Below are 15,847 nucleotides of genomic sequence, written 5' to 3'. Positions count from 1 at the left end.
TTTTATTTTTTTTTTTTCCAATTTACAAACCAAAAAAAACCCCTTTATTTACTCCTAGAGAAATTCTGATTTTAATAAATGTAAATTATTTAAAAGGAAAGAAACACAACTCCAGGACAAACTTACACATCATGATGAGATCTTATCTGAAAACTCTTAAATCTCACACAGCTGACATTTCTAACTCATTTTCATCTAACATCCATATAAAATAATTATGACAATTTACTACTTCCTACCACCCAGTAATCTCAATTCTAGAATCATACTAGAGTTTTTGTCCTTTGTCCCACTGCAATCACTCCTACCAAAATAAAGACTGTTGCTTATTGTTTCTCCTGTTCCTTACCATTCAGACAAAAGAAAAAAAAAAAAAAAGAAAAAAAAAAAAAGACAGTAATTTACTTAAAGCCATGTCTGGCTCTTTGGGTATATCATTCCAATATTACTAACTGTTGCTTTGATGACACTGGAATTGTATTCAGAGACTGTATTTTTCCCAGATTGTCAGGTATCCCCCCCTTTATCCATCACTAAGTGTCTCTGAGGCTTCAGTGCTTTAACTACTAAAAGGTCAATGGAAATCTAAAAGCCCTGGGTGGTCATTTGTAAAGTTAGTATTACCAGTTGTCATATATTGAAACAACATTCTTTCCTTCTCCAGAATAAAGCTCTATGCATGAATATTATAAATGGATTTAGCATTTTCTTCCCAGCAGGTAAAAGATTTTACTTCCAGGACAGAGAGTTAGGTAACTTTGTTTTATGAGACCCTGTCCTGACTCCCAGTGAATTCAATGGACAAGCACTTCAGAAAAGATTTAACTGACACTGGATAAAGCCATTGGCAAGCTGCAAAACCCCTGTCCTTTTTACCCTTCATAATAAGCATTGACACTTCTTAGGCAGTGCAGCAGAATATGTTTTTTAATAAAAGGCAAAAGCCAAAGCATACACAGTACCTGTTAATGTATTCCCCCCCTTATACGGTAGATTCCGGACTGCATCCAGAACAGCATCCTTTGTGCCATAGGCATTCAAGTGCCACTCAATCCGGGGATCACCACTGTACTGTGCAAGACCTAAAGAACCACAAATGAATGTAATCCATCAGAAAATCAAGTGGTTTTTTTTCAAGTATATAGATTTTATGTACTTGGTTTCCAGTACCTTACCAATTAGCTTACTGCAAGAAGGTTTACTATCATACTAGAAAAACTGCATTGGTTGACAACAAAAAGTAGCATGAAGTTGTTCTGGGTGACAACTCCTCAATTAACTTTCAAAGCCTTTTACTCAAGGGCTAATTAAATGAAAAGCAAAGAAATGCAAACTTTTTCAGCGTTATTAACATTGCAAAAATTCTTCTAAAGAACAATTTTACTTAATGTATTTTTGAACATTAGCAGATCAGAAATATAACATTTCAGCTGGTTTATAGCACAGGAAAAGTCATCCATTGGCACATTCTGCCAGCAAAAATTAAATTGTGTTTGAGCCTAATGCTGACTGAAGTCAGTAAGACTGTTTCCACTGTTTTTATTTTTCCACTGACATTGCATGAGAGTTAAGTAAGCTAAGGGTCACAGTAAACTATGAAGAATTAATACTACAAGCATTTTGGCAGCATTACTCAGATGATAGAAGTGCTAATGCTAGATGAGGATGAACCTTGCACAAAAAGAGTAGCATTAAGCTGTTAACTATCCTGAAGTAGTAACTTCTTTACATTGCTAAAGAAATATTACAAAAAAGGGTCAGCACCTTACCTACTCTTGTTTTCTCAGATCCCACATTGAAAGCAGAAACCAGGTTTTCCAGGAACAGTCGAACGAGCCTGAAATTGAATCTGCCAATACTCCAAGAACCATCTACTAGTATCACAATATCTGCAATTGCTGGAGTTTTACAGGTAAACAGGCTCCCTGTAAATCATTAAAATTAAATCAATATTATTCATTCAACAATAAAATTCTAATCCAAGAAATATATGCTTTCGTCTTCCCACCAAGATAGTAATTAAAGCTTTCTTCCATAGAAAAAAGCAAAATTACTAAACCAGTCTATTCTAATTTCAGTTATAGAATAGTCTGGCTATTATCTACTTCAGTTCTTTCATTAAAGTGTTCAAAATTAGTTTTGGGAGGCTTATAAAAAGAAACCCTCCTTCTAAAAATACTTGAGAGAGAAAAAATTAACTGCCATATAGCACAACCAAACCAAGAGTTCATTTTCATTCCAAAAGCACATACACAATTTCAGTCCCCATACACAGTGCATCAAACATAGCCTTAGGCCCAGACAATGCAGAGAGAGCTACCTAGAGATGCAGACATATAAAACAATTATCAAGGCCCTTTTCACAGTCAATAGAGAAAGCCAGGTGTTTCTATACATCTCAAAAGCCCTATAGAAAACCACAGGCACCACTGTAGTCTTGTAAATCCAGAAGTGAATCTCATTTCTGCTCCTGGGAGTTGAGCAAAACTGAAGGCCAATTGAATATGCTGCATCAAATCTAAGTAGGAGGCACACAATACAGCAGAGGTAAAATGCAAAGACCTCAGATTCTAATTCACAGTCTCTATGAGAACAGGCATGAGAATGAAACTTTAGTCTTAAGATCTAATGAGAATTAGCAGAAGTACATATTAATGATCTCTAAGGCTTACCTAACCAGTGGGAAAATCAAAGGAAGGGAAGTAGAGATTAGACACAAATTGTACTATGAGCCAACTGAGAAGCTAAACAGAACTGCCACATTCAGTTTCAGAAAATGCCAAGAAGAGAAGTAAGGGAATGGAAAAGATTTCCAGAACCTCAGACAAAATTGCCATATTCCACAGAAGTGGATGTGTGACTGTAAAATTAAAGCTGCTGTAACAGTGGACTCATAGAGAAGGAAACAAAAGAACAACGTTACACAGGTATAAGAAATGAGAGCTTCTGTTTGAAGTACAAAAATACAAAGTCCCCACCAGGTTTGCTATAGAATAAGGAGGGAAGTAGGAAAGACAAAGCAAAGCAGGTTTAATAGAACAGATATGATGCACCACAAACCATTTAGGGATGAAAATCATGACCCTCAATACAGTAAAAAATGAGCACAGATTAGTGAATTAAGTGGCAGCCCAGTTTTTATCATCATTTTTGTCAGGATCCACTGTATAAGTTAGTTCACAAAGAACACTGACAGTTCAACATGGAGCTAACAGGAATCACCAAGTACACTGCCAGAAATAAACCAATTTGAGCAGACATGTTTAGCAAATAAAAGAAGTAAATCAGTGAGAAATTATCTAAAAGGTGTTTACTTTAGCTCCCAAGAAATTCTGATATACAGAGAAAATAAAACACATGGTTAGCAATTCTAAACTTTCAGAACATATTATTAATTACAATCTTTTCATGAAATACAAAACTATAATCTCACAGGCAAAACCAATCTGATGTGCAGAAGGAGTTCCATTGGTAATAATTAAGGGTTAGATTCATACTGTAGTCTAAATCCACTGAGCATTAAACCCAATCCATAAAGTTACAGTTAATGTCTTAAACGTGTACTATAATATTTTTAGAAGAACAGGGAACATTTCCTACGTGCAGCTAGCAGTGCAAAATAAGTTCTAAACACATGACAGAAATTCCACTTACAACGATGCCAAAGCAAATATTTTATTTTAGCTTTTACAGTACAAGACAACACTATTTGAATTGGCAACACATTTTAATGTATTGACACTGAGGGACATTTAGTAAGCATCAGAAAAATTATCTTAAATTGGAATATAAATCCAAAAGAGGTCCAAATCTTTATGTCACTGAAGTCAACAGAAAAACTTCCCTTGATTTCAGTGGGACTGGAATCTATTTTGTGACTTAATAGGAATCTAATAATCATGGCAAAATTAATGTTTTAAATATCTTTGCCAAATAAACTTCCTGTTCATCAGTCTTCATTGCAAGCAGTATTTGTCTTCCATTAACACACAGTTCAATTGTGCCATTCTCACACTGGCCATATTAGCATCATAAGCTTCAAAAGAGCAAAGTAAAATGCTACTCAGCACCAGTAAGAATGACAGCACAGCACCCCTGATTCACATCCAAGCAGCTGTATAATAGCACAGATGTACCTTTCAGGGCTAACCCAGCAGTTTAATCGAACAGCCAAATGAGGATTTAACAAGATTTGTGTGGTTGTATTTTCTTTCTCTACTTCTAAAATCTTGTGCTGAGTATGAAACCCAGTTATTACCCTTGGTAATGTTTCATGTAATTTCATATAAACAAGTTTTGCCTATAAAGCTTCTTTAATCCTGTAGTGATGGCTTTGTAGTGAAAGATTTTATCAGTATTAGTAAATCCATCCAGTGAAGGAAAATCCAAAGAATAAAGAAAACAATAACCATGTTCCTTTCAATATTTTATTTCCACATCATCAGATCAATGCAAATAGTATAATCCAATTGTTTTTGTTAAAGAAACTTGTATGGTTAGATCCAAGATTGTACTGCAAGGTCACAGTGTGAAAATTTGTTTCGTTCTTCGTAGGTAGGAGATACTTGTTGCATCTTTTCTGCATAAAACATTTAGGTTTTGTTACTTCTGTACACCCACTATTTTGCTTATGTTTTCTCCTTGTTGTACTTATTAGAATTGTAGAAAGTTCCCTAAAAGGGAATAAACAACAGTGAGATATTAAATAGAATAATGCGGTGATAGAATCTTTAAAACCTGATAGGAACACAAACACCATTACATCCTACTTAATAAAGTTAGCCTAAATGACATAGTATGCAGCAAATAATTTCTGCAACCCACGTGCTTAGCCAGTTTCCATTGCCAGTTCTTGCAAATGTCTTTTTCAATAATCTTTCCATAGGGTTTGAGGGTAATTTTGCACATTTCAAGTACATACACAACTTTAATAGGCAATTTTCCCAACAACTTTTCTTAAAGGAGGATAACAGCATATCATTCCATAGAATAAAGCTCTCAACACTCAGTGTTTTAGTCTACTACAAGGTTCAATAGTGTGATCAGTTCAATAGTGTGCTTATTTCCCTTTTATTCGGCCATCAAGAAAAGTGTAGTGAGAGAGAAGGTTCCACTTCCCTCTGAGTTATACAATACTCACCAGTTTCAAAAGTAGGACAGTAGGGAAGAGATCAGTTACCAAATTTTATATCATGTTTCCTAGCATCATATAGAAACCATAATTCTGATTCAAGTGCTGCATTCTACAACAAACAATAACTGCGATCTTTAGGTAAGCAAAAATAACATAATTGTACAAATTGTAAAGACAGAATAACAATCTGTATATTTTGCACCAGCAACTGTCTTCAGCTGCTTCTCTTACAATTGGAGGAGAATTTTTATGGGGGAGAAAGTAAAATATTAATGCACTTTCTGTAACAAATTTACAATCTTCCTAGCACTACTTGGCAGAAGGAATTTGCCACTCTGCCAGAAAGTTGAGGAGGAAGGGACTCTGTTCATTACTGCTTTTCACAAAAGAAGGGCACAGGGTCAAAATTTCACCTTCAAAGGCACCAACATACAGCGAAGGGCTACCAGCAATGTTTTAGAGTGAGGTATTTGCACAAAATCTGGTTCAGTACCACCAAAAATCAAATCACCATGAAGAATTTTGGTTCCTTGGTTTCAGGGAAATTTTTCAAAGAACTTTGCATTGAAAGAGCTTTTCATCTGCCATATGAAGTTTTCTGATTTTGATTCCTCAAGCCTCCAGATGCTGAAGGTGATTTGCTGGCATTTCCAATATGCAAGTGTTACACCACTCTGAAAACCATGCCAAAACTGTCTGAGAGTGAAGCCAGTGATAGCAATGCGGAACGAAAGATCCAGATAGAATTTTCTGGGATAGAGGGAGTGTTATTGGAGCCTGCAAAACAGGACCCTTGAGTCATCCCACTGAAGGGAATGGAGTGTAGAAAGAGACCAGAGAGAAGCTCTGACAGCATGGGGCTGCACAGAGGCTTGGCAAGCTCCTGGAAACCCTGACCACCTCTCCAGGGCTGCGTTCCCTACCTGCAGCTATTCTTTCACACACATGTTGTGAGCAAGTGAGCAATGGTAAAAACAGAAGTTCAACCAAAAAACCTGCAAGCCTTACTCACATAGAAATATAAAACTATAATTTTTCATCTAGAGAAGGGTGTTTTGACTCCTGGAGTTAATACTACTATTTTTTGAAAATTCCTTGAAAGGCAAGGGGAGAAGCTGCAAGTACAAGCACTGTCACATGGGAGGACTCAATGCTTTAGACAAACCAGTTCAATTTGCATGTAGTTATGATATGTTTTACAGAAACACATTTGATATTTTTCTCCCCTTGGTATGAAACTTCGTTCTCATTTTCAAGAGCCAAAACACACACTTCTTCTGCTAGAAGTTAAGACTATAATTCTTTCTGAGTCTGCAATATGTCATTTCCTTTCTTACTCCCTGTCACAGTGGAAAGTCAAATAATATACGTGGAAGGAGAGGAAGAAAGTTCAAGTAGAGGTGAATAATAATAATACAGTATGAATAGAAGACTCGTTCATGGGGTAACAAAGCACAAAAGCAAGAAGCTTAATGCCAGCAGTGAGTGAAAAATACCTCGTGAATAAAGCATGAATGACAGAGAACAGGCAGTCCTCCACAGCAATTGACAGCACCACACTGAGCAGAAGCACTGCTGAGGACAAGGGCAGTGTAAATCTACATTAGCAAAATGTCACATATTTTATTAAAAAGGGTTAAAAAATTAAGGGATGTGAGGCAGTGTCCAGCTCCAAAATTCAGCAACTCACTAGTCTATGCTTCTGACATTGATATAATTGTTCTGTGCTGGTGATATCATCCTTGCACTTGGACTTCAATTTAACACATCCCATATGTCAGGCCTATGGACCAGACAAATGCATATAACATAACTGCTGTTCTTTAAACTAGATCCAACCACAGCTTGAATTTGAAGAACCCAAATGTTGGAACTTTAGCTTTAACAAGCAGTCCAACAAGGTTAGAAGTTTGTCCCTGGTCCCTAGGAAAAAAGAAAAAGCAGCCAGCCCTTTTCCATGTGCCTTATTCCTCTCCAGGAAACTAATATAGCCCAACTGGCAAGCCTATGAATTTGTTATTTGGTGGAGTTGGATTATTAAGATTGACTGAATGGTTGTGTCTAATCACATCACATTTGACTGTGAATACTGTAGTTTAAAAATTTTCTGCTTCCAAAATACAGCAGTTACTAAATACTATTTATAGCAGATCTTCTGAATTTAAGGCCACAAAACTAATCAAAGCACTCATTGATAACACATTAATTCCCTATATATACTGGTGAATAGTCTCAAGTGTGAGAAAGGAAGCATAGAGTCATTTTCTATACACTTTTCCATACACACTCAATGACAGTTGTACTTCTGCAGTAAGTAGTCACTAGTTTATAAAAACTTCTAGAGCTTTCTTCCTAAATCTGAACTTTTTATTTTGAGAGACAAAAAAAGTAATTGTGAAAGTTCTGATGTCTCCTTACAGACCACTGTTGATTGATAGCACTGCAGCAGCTTACCAAACAGCAATACTAAACACTCCTGGTCTGTGTACCTAGACAGAAAAATATAGTTTTAAATCCCCCTGAATTTAAATTGAGAGTTTAAAACATTTGTTCTAATTTCTCTTCCAACAGACAGCATGTCAACACAGAACAAAGCATGCTGCTGAAGTCTTTCCTGAACCTGAAGCCCAGCCTGGCAATAGACTGTGTCCATTTAGCCACAATTTACACTGAAGATGATCTGTAATCCTCCTGTAAAGTGCATGAAACCTAAGAAACTCTTCTGCAGATTATTGTGATAACTGTCTACTTCTCTTTCCTCTCAATTCTGCATCTGAGTGCATGAATGTTTTAAATGAAACAGCCGTCTCAAGGTCTAAATTACTTTGAAAGACAGAAAACTGTATATTTTATTAATATGGTCATACTTATCTACCATTCCTATGTAACAAATATGCCAGGATTTAAAAGGCTTATTTCTCCAATTTCTTTAGTAAAGTATGAAATCCCTGACAGTTTTCTCTGGCTGTCTAGAAGACAGTTAATCAGGGCACTTCAGACAAAAGTGGTACTCAGAAATCCTCAACATTAATTAAGGTGTTGTCTAAATCCCTGTAAACCATGATAGAGAACTGGTCTGTGCCTGAGCTTGTAACCCAACAGGTAAAGTAATGGAAAAGAGCCAGATGAGAGAACAGCCTGTGTACTTATACAAGTAGTTAACACAGAAATAATGAAAAACTAGTTGAAACAAACTGCTACAGCACAGTTAAATTATAGCTCAGCATTACAGATCTAAGTACATATGATATTATGGACACTGCATCTAGAAACAAAAAGGATGGTGTAACACAACTGCCATGCAAAAGGCTTCCAAATTCAAGGCCCTAAATTAACTTCATGCAGTTCTTGAAATAATATTTTCATGATGTAACCAGTGTATATGCTTGTATAAATAAAAATACGCAGTGATCTTTAGAGGCATTGCTAATTTAAGATATCATGTGTCAATCTAGAAAAACTCAGGATGAAATTTGTGCCCTCTTGAATGTAGCAATTCTTCCATTCTCTAGCTAGCAGAGATGTCTGAGTAAATATCTAACTCTGAGAAATCTCAGCTCCCAGAATCACAGGGTACTGGAGGAAGAAAGGGACCTTGAGTTTAGTCAAACTGCCCTAATCAAAGCAGGGGCAACAACAGCAGATTGCTCTGGGCCATGTCCAGTCAGGTTAAAGTTAAAGAGTCTCCAAGACACCACAACCTGAGTAACCATCCTCATAGCACAATAATTGTTTATTGGAACACAAGCTGGTGCTGGTGTTTCACAGAAGCTCCTTCGAGTATTCCACAAAGACAGAGTACAAGAATACCACAGCTCTGGAGAATAATGAGCCAAAGACACACCTACCAAACTCAGCAGGAAACAGGACTCCCTCATTACGTGCAGAGCAGTATTATCAGTACAGCCAATCAGACAGGTGAGAACACTTCTAAGGCAGAAAATGTGGCCCCACAGCCAGGTAAGTTCCATTTTAGCTGCAACCTGGCACCTTTTAACCAAGGGACGTATCTCAGCTCTAACACCGGGGCTCACTCAGCAGACAGGGCACCAGGAAAAGGGGGCTGACCATGAGACAGCCCAGAACCAGAGTCCTGCACCAACAGACCCAGAATGGATATGAAGACCTCAGACCACGCAGTGAGGGTGGAAATTACCCTGAAATCATCTCTCCTCAGTACAAGCTCATGCTTGCTGTTTAACAACAGAGGAATGACACAGATTATGCAAGACTCTCCTCAAATGGGAAACAGTAAAGAGCAGTCTTGAAAGAGAATTTGTACAGCAGAAAACTAAAACCCAAAAATTTGGCATCTTATAGTTGTATTCAAGACAAGGCCATCTCACAGTCCCTGAAAACAGATACCAAAACTTTAACCTTTCTCACCCATTTTGCTGACTATAGCATAAAGCAAAGAAGCTTCTTCATCAGGGTATGCAAATCCATGATGACTTTGCTGATGAATGCATCAATCCTTTATATTTATACATTCCTACAAGAAGTTCTTGGTCTTGCACTTCAGTCTTTAATAATATATCTGTTTGCTACCACCTCCACAAAGCTTTTTTTGGTTCTTCTTTCAAGGTTGCCACACAAGTTTGAAAAAGTGGCCCAAAGTTTCAACTTGTTACTACATGGCTTCCATTTTATATCAAAGACAAGCATCACTCATGACACACCAAGATGTTTACCTAGAATATATGTAGTCCTGAGCAAGCCTAAAGCCTTCAGACTGCAAATTCATGCTGCCAGAGGATGAAGAACTGTTAAGGAATGTCTCAGCAGGGTAGTAATGAAAGTGTTTCAATTATGAAAAGTGTCAACACAGACCCTGAATCTGACTTACAGGAACATCTCTTGCTGCCAGCAGAATCCAGCCATGCCAGTGCAGTGCTGATTGGATGGATACTCAAGAGCTAACAACTTGAAGAGATGAAAATCAGTCTGAGGATAATGAAAGACCATTCATTCAGCTGAGCTTCTATTAATCCATCATTCAAGAATGTGAATAGCAGCCTCCCACTTCAACTATGAATAAATTGCACAAAAAAAGGTCAATGCCTTAGGGGAAAGCTACCAAAGGAAAAAAAGAGGCCAGACAAGTTTTCAGTTGGTAATAGTTCAGATTTATGGAGCATTATACATACTGTGCAGAGATATGAGGAGAAACATAACTCAAGGGTTATGAATATTAGGATAAGCACCTTTTAACTCAGGTTGTCAGCCTGAGTGGTTCTAATATCAGGAGGTGGATCACTTTATGAAAAAAATGAAACTTTCATTTAAGTCCAATATAGGCTAAGTCTCTTTTCATACTCAGAGAGTAGATAGAGAGCTAGAAAATTGTTCTTTTTCCAAACTGCAGATTCTCTAGATATTGATGTCAACACAGAGTCTACACTTCAATAAAGTGGATGCATTCAAGTAGAGTTCCTAGGGAGGGACATTCTGGATGATAGAAAGGCAATCTCTCCAGTCTCCAGCTTCTACTTGAGCAGGAACATTTATGAGAGGTAATATCCAACCTTAACCAGACATTAATATACTGACAGGAAGAAATGCATACCCTCCTACAGAAACACAGAGCCAGGAGGTAAGCAAGTGGAATCCCTGGGTAAGAATGAAGACTGGTCATCATTCCTAATGCAAACCTTTCTATTTACAGAATAAAGCAAGGGTTTGTCATCTGGAATATGCAAATTGAAGAAGACATCCAGCAACCTTCAGATTAATACTCACTCTCAACCTAGGCTAATGAAAACAAATAAAATTTTACACCTATCCAGAACACACAAAGCAGTTACAAACACATAAGAGAGACTTCTTTAGGTTAAAATCAAACTCTTGCTCCCAATCTCTCTTTCTCTCTTTTCCCTGGGATTTCTTCTGTCAGGATCAAAGTTTGCAACTCGACATGAACTCTTTCCCAGTTCCAGGCTTCAAAATGATTTCCAGGTGTTCGGTTTCAAGCTTGCTGTCTCTCAAAAGTACATTTTTCTCTTATTCAGATTATGTGAACACACGTGTGTGCTATTTAAATTGGCCTGATGGCAGATGTAAATGCTGCAATCTCTAAATGTAGCTTGCTTCATTTTCTCCAAAGCAACTACCAAATTATGGCAAAGGAAAAGCACTTAAGAATTCTGTCCATGTCAGTGCTGATACTTCCCATCACGTTTTTCAGTCATGAGAGCCAGGAAGGAGTCTTCCAGATTACCCTAGGCAGGTCCATAGAAAGTACTGCCATTGCAGAATGAAATCTAAGTTGCAAGTAGTATCAAAGGATGCAAATGCTATTTCCTTCTGAGAAATCCTTAGGATGAATTCTTGGAATAAGCACTGATCATCCACAGCACAATGAGCTAAACTTTCTGGACAGTAAAAAGGAGTTTACCCAAGAGATTCCTTGTGTCAGAGTCCTCCTGTAAGTCCTCCAGTATTTAACAAGGAATTTCTAATATACAAAGCTCTGCATGGCAGCTCACAGGTTTATAGTCTAGCTTGGAAACCTAATGGATGCCTCTCACCAAATTCTACCTTCTAAAAAGTACAGAAACCAAGATGGCCAGGGTGCACCATCCAAAGTTCTCATATTAAAGAGAGCAATGGCACATTCTGAAAAGTCTACTTCATCTCCTTATTATAACAAATATTTCCATCACCTAAAGTTGAGAGAGAAAATGAGATGTTACAGAGAAGAATAGAAAGCCATGACATTTGTCACAAATTAAAAAACAATTGCTGTCAAAAAAAACCCATGCTCTTTGACTTAACATGGATGGGGACAGGATTGCTGGGCAGGTTCTACACGGGGTCCAGTGCAGCATCTTTTAGCACACATCAGGATGGTGATCCAACCACCACTGAAACCATGGAGACCACTGGCTGTAGGCATTTTAATGAGAGCCCAATTGGCAAAGTTCAGATGGCCAAGTGCTGCTTTCACTACAGAAAGCTGAGATAGGAGACATCATGGATTCTCTGTTTGGGTTAAGACTGGGTAGAACAAAGCCAACTGAGTCCAAAGCCAAGGTGACTGAGTCTGAAACCAAAATCAGGTCTACAAAATAACGTCTGGGCTAAGCAACCTCAGAGTGAATAAAAGAGCATGGCAAGGGGAACATAATAATAAATGCCTGACAAAGTTTTGTGGTGGTCCAAAATGTTCTAATAATACTGAAGCATGGTCCAAACATTACCCAGACTTCTCAAGGCAGGCATAGGAATCTGGGGTCACTGCCCTTGAAGAAGCATAGAAAATAGATTCATTTCTATGTTCATATTACTTTTAGTTGACTACTAAGTGCTAGAACAAGCAGGTACGCACCACACACACAAGAGCTATTGACAATCAGGTCAAAGGACTGCAAGTTACTGCAAATGTCACTGGATGCCACTCAGTGCCAAAAGACAGCTTTTGCTGAAGACTACAAACATATTTGTCAAGATGGTAAGCACAGAACTGAAAAGTAAACAAAAAAAATCCTGAAGTAACAGCCTATAGCTAATGACAGTAGATGTGCATCCTGTTTCATCCATGACAAGGTAATGCATCCCTATACTCTCTACAGATACTGCAAAGGTGAAATATTAGTCTCAGTGTTACGCATAGACATCTTTTAGGGAAATGTAAGCATTAGAATGCTTACATTATAGAATGTAGAATTTAGACAAATGCAATCAATAGTTCTGAACTTCACTATATTTTCTGATGCAGACTTTCATTTACAAAAATCTAAAAATGAAACCTATCATGCAGAAGTACTCCACAATGTTTAAAGAACCTAACATATCCCCAAAGTAGGCTATGTTCCCATTTTGCAGCATCAAGAAACTGATGCTTAAGACCAATGGTCAGGGTTATCTCTACACTTTGGAATGGAGGATAAGGTAGAAGATGCTGTAGCTAGTTCTGAGTAGGGCAGTGCATTCACCAGGGAGTGTGCTGAACTGAACAGGATTGCTGCACTGCTGTTAGTTTTGGAGTGAAATTGGTTGCATCTAGTTCAAGCAACCCTTCAGTATTAAATTGTGCTGCACTGGAACAAAAGAAAACAAAAGGTGTGCAGAAACTTTGTGTTTGCCTCTTGTGTAATTACACCATAGACCCAGGAACTAGACAATAAGTACACAGGTTTCATCCTGCTTGCATCTTCTGAGATGAGCAACACATTTGGATAACTTGTTCTTACTTCATAACATGGTCTGTATGGCTCAAACTGGCAGGTCACAGCTTAGGGGGCAATGAGACACGGGAATACAGAACCAGTACCTGGGGATTGTGCAAGATCTGATAGGATATGTTTAGGAGAGGAACCAAAAACATTGAAAGGTAGTTTGGGGAAGAACACATATGGGAAAATAGAGCCATGAAGGTATCAAGAGGACTAGTTCCATCTGCACAAATGGCTGATTAGTACTTGATCAAGCCCTGTGCTTGATCACCCCGGACTTGTTGGGACTATATGCTCAGTCCAGCTACTGGAGCTGGGCTAAAGGACTCAGTCGCCCCCAAAGCCAGACAAAAAAATAGCATTTAAAACAGAAAAGCTAAGTACTTTCCAACAAAGATTGAAGAAGCAGAAAAATGTGCAAGAACTGAGAAAAGACAAAGACTGTTTAGGAAGAACATAATGGCACTGGGGGGAAATGCCCACACAGCATAGTTATCATTTCTTTCTTCTGCTGCTCATAATCAAGACATAAAGTGTCCTCCAGAAAGCTAAAGGAAACCTTGCTAGTAAATCAAATTATTGTTTGTGTAAAGACATAGTTAAGGAGTTTCGTAGCCCAGGAGTTCAGCAAATAATAAAAAAAATAATGACTAAAACCAACATTTGCAGTTACATTAGCCAGGATGAAGTGAGTAAAACTATGAAACACTGCCAATGAAGCAGATGTTCAGAAGGTATTCATTCCTGTGGCTTAGTTAAATACCTCAGGCACTCATTTCACACTGTCTAGTAATACCTACTGAAGCATCTGACATTAACTAAACAGACAAGTTAATAAATTAGATAATTAATGTCTTCTGCTGAATAGTACCTTAATATACCTCTCTGTGGATTTTTTCTATCTTACTTAAATTGTGCCATTCAACAGCTATAAAAGTACAAATGTCAAAGCTCATTTGCATCAAATGTATAGGAATGTTGAAAGAAGAATGAAAATCAGTAGATTTTCTAAGCTTACTACACCTCTCATTTCTATCACTATCAGAAGACTGATTCTACCTCACTCCAAGAGCTATTAAAAAAGAAACCTCAGACAATTATAGTGTTTTGAGGAAGGATATGCAATTGTCTGATAGGTGCATAGCACTGAATGAAAAACACATTATAGAAAAAAAATCATTCAGAAATATTTACATTGAAAGATTGTAGAAGTAATATCACTAATAATGTACAAAATATTAGGAAGTTTAAAAAGATTATCAAAAACTATCCCACCACAAATATAATAACTTTGGATATGTCTAACAGTTTTTACAGGCAACTGAGCACTCACCCAAAAGAAACTGCAGGCATACTTATTGCTACTTAGCAGGTAGGTATCACATGACAGATGGCTTCAGGCCTCTTTCCAGAACACTTTATGATACTAAACCCTGAAAGTACTAAAAACACTCTTTGCATCACTGAGTAGTGAAGAAAGAAAAGGAAAGTAGAAACAGCATGAGTCAGAAGTAGCTGTCACTAAATGAGCAGCTATTCTTCATTGTATTTATAACTTGTATATGTATATATCTGTGTAAATAATCACAATCATGATAATAATATCAGTAACAATGTTAAATTCATTTAAGATCACTAATAATTTAAATTATTTCAAAGGAATCCTTTGTTTCTTCTTATAGGTAATTTTTACCTCTTCCTCGAAACCTTTTTAATTTAAATTAATATACAGTGCAGGACTATTGATCAAGGCACATGAAGTCACTATTCACTGTTTTTAACATTAGTTCAGGTTATATTATTTACATATTACTGACATCTGCACCTAATGCCAAGATATGGCATTACACAGCTCATTTTATAGAGCTTCTGCTTTTCTATCTCTAAAACCCACTATGCTTTCTGTGCTGTTTTTCACTCACCCACTACCTAAATTTTCCATTGCCAAGTTGTCCACTCTATACTCATTGACAACAGATTAGTTATAAATCCTCTGCCCTAAATTTCTACCTGCTTGTCCCAGTCTTCCACAATGTGAAACTCAGATCTAGCTTGTATTGTCAATAAATTTCTCCTAGAGCTTCCTCTGTTTTCCATTTGGGCAGGGAGCTGGGTGGCAACACCCATTTTGTCAGAGCTTTCAGCTGGCTTCCCACCAGCCCAGAGAGCTCAGCTAATGTTCCAGGTCCAGTCTTGCTCCTGGCATGTGACAAAGGTGATGCTCATCAGAAAGAGGCACTTAAGGGATTGAAAAAGCTGCAGTTCCCCCAGGTATTTTAACTCGGCACCACATCACTGGATTTTCACAGAAATCAGTTAAAAAACCACTCCTGCCCCTAGTGGACTTGCTCTGGGGTGAAACAATTTTGGCTCTGGAAGTATGAACAAACTGCCGTGCTGTGTGCTGTGCAGTGAAGGATCCCTGACCTCCCTAACCAGTCATACTGTATGACTCTATTACGTGCATTTTACAATGAGAAAGTAACTAACATTGTCATACACAAATCACAGACTTTTATGGGAGCTGCAGACATTCAAA

At 37.6% G+C, this 15,847-nt stretch overlaps 1 protein-coding gene across 5 annotated transcripts in view; it reads right to left on the bottom strand.

Annotated features, from left to right (window-relative positions):
- The window catches only part of COL14A1 (collagen type XIV alpha 1 chain), a 110,107-nt gene that overhangs the window by 75,879 nt on the left and 18,381 nt on the right, over window positions 1-15,847 (bottom strand). For all 5 annotated transcript variants that reach the window (XM_021546489.4, XM_085572481.1, XM_085572482.1 and 2 more), the window contains exons 6-7: window positions 1,770-1,925; window positions 963-1,082 (exon numbers count right to left, since the gene is read on the bottom strand). In XM_021546489.4, coding sequence (XP_021402164.1) covers window positions 963-1,082; window positions 1,770-1,925 — 276 coding nt within the window. The remainder of the gene's footprint in view (window positions 1-962; window positions 1,083-1,769; window positions 1,926-15,847) is intronic.

The sequence above is a fragment of the Lonchura striata genome, chromosome 2, assembly GCF_050655825.1.
Source record: "Lonchura striata isolate lonStrDom1 chromosome 2, ASM5065582v1, whole genome shotgun sequence".
Classification (NCBI taxonomy): Eukaryota; Metazoa; Chordata; class Aves; order Passeriformes; family Estrildidae; genus Lonchura; species Lonchura striata.
The sequence above is the reverse complement of the archived record's forward strand: the minus strand, read 5'-3'. Positions and strand labels throughout refer to the sequence as shown.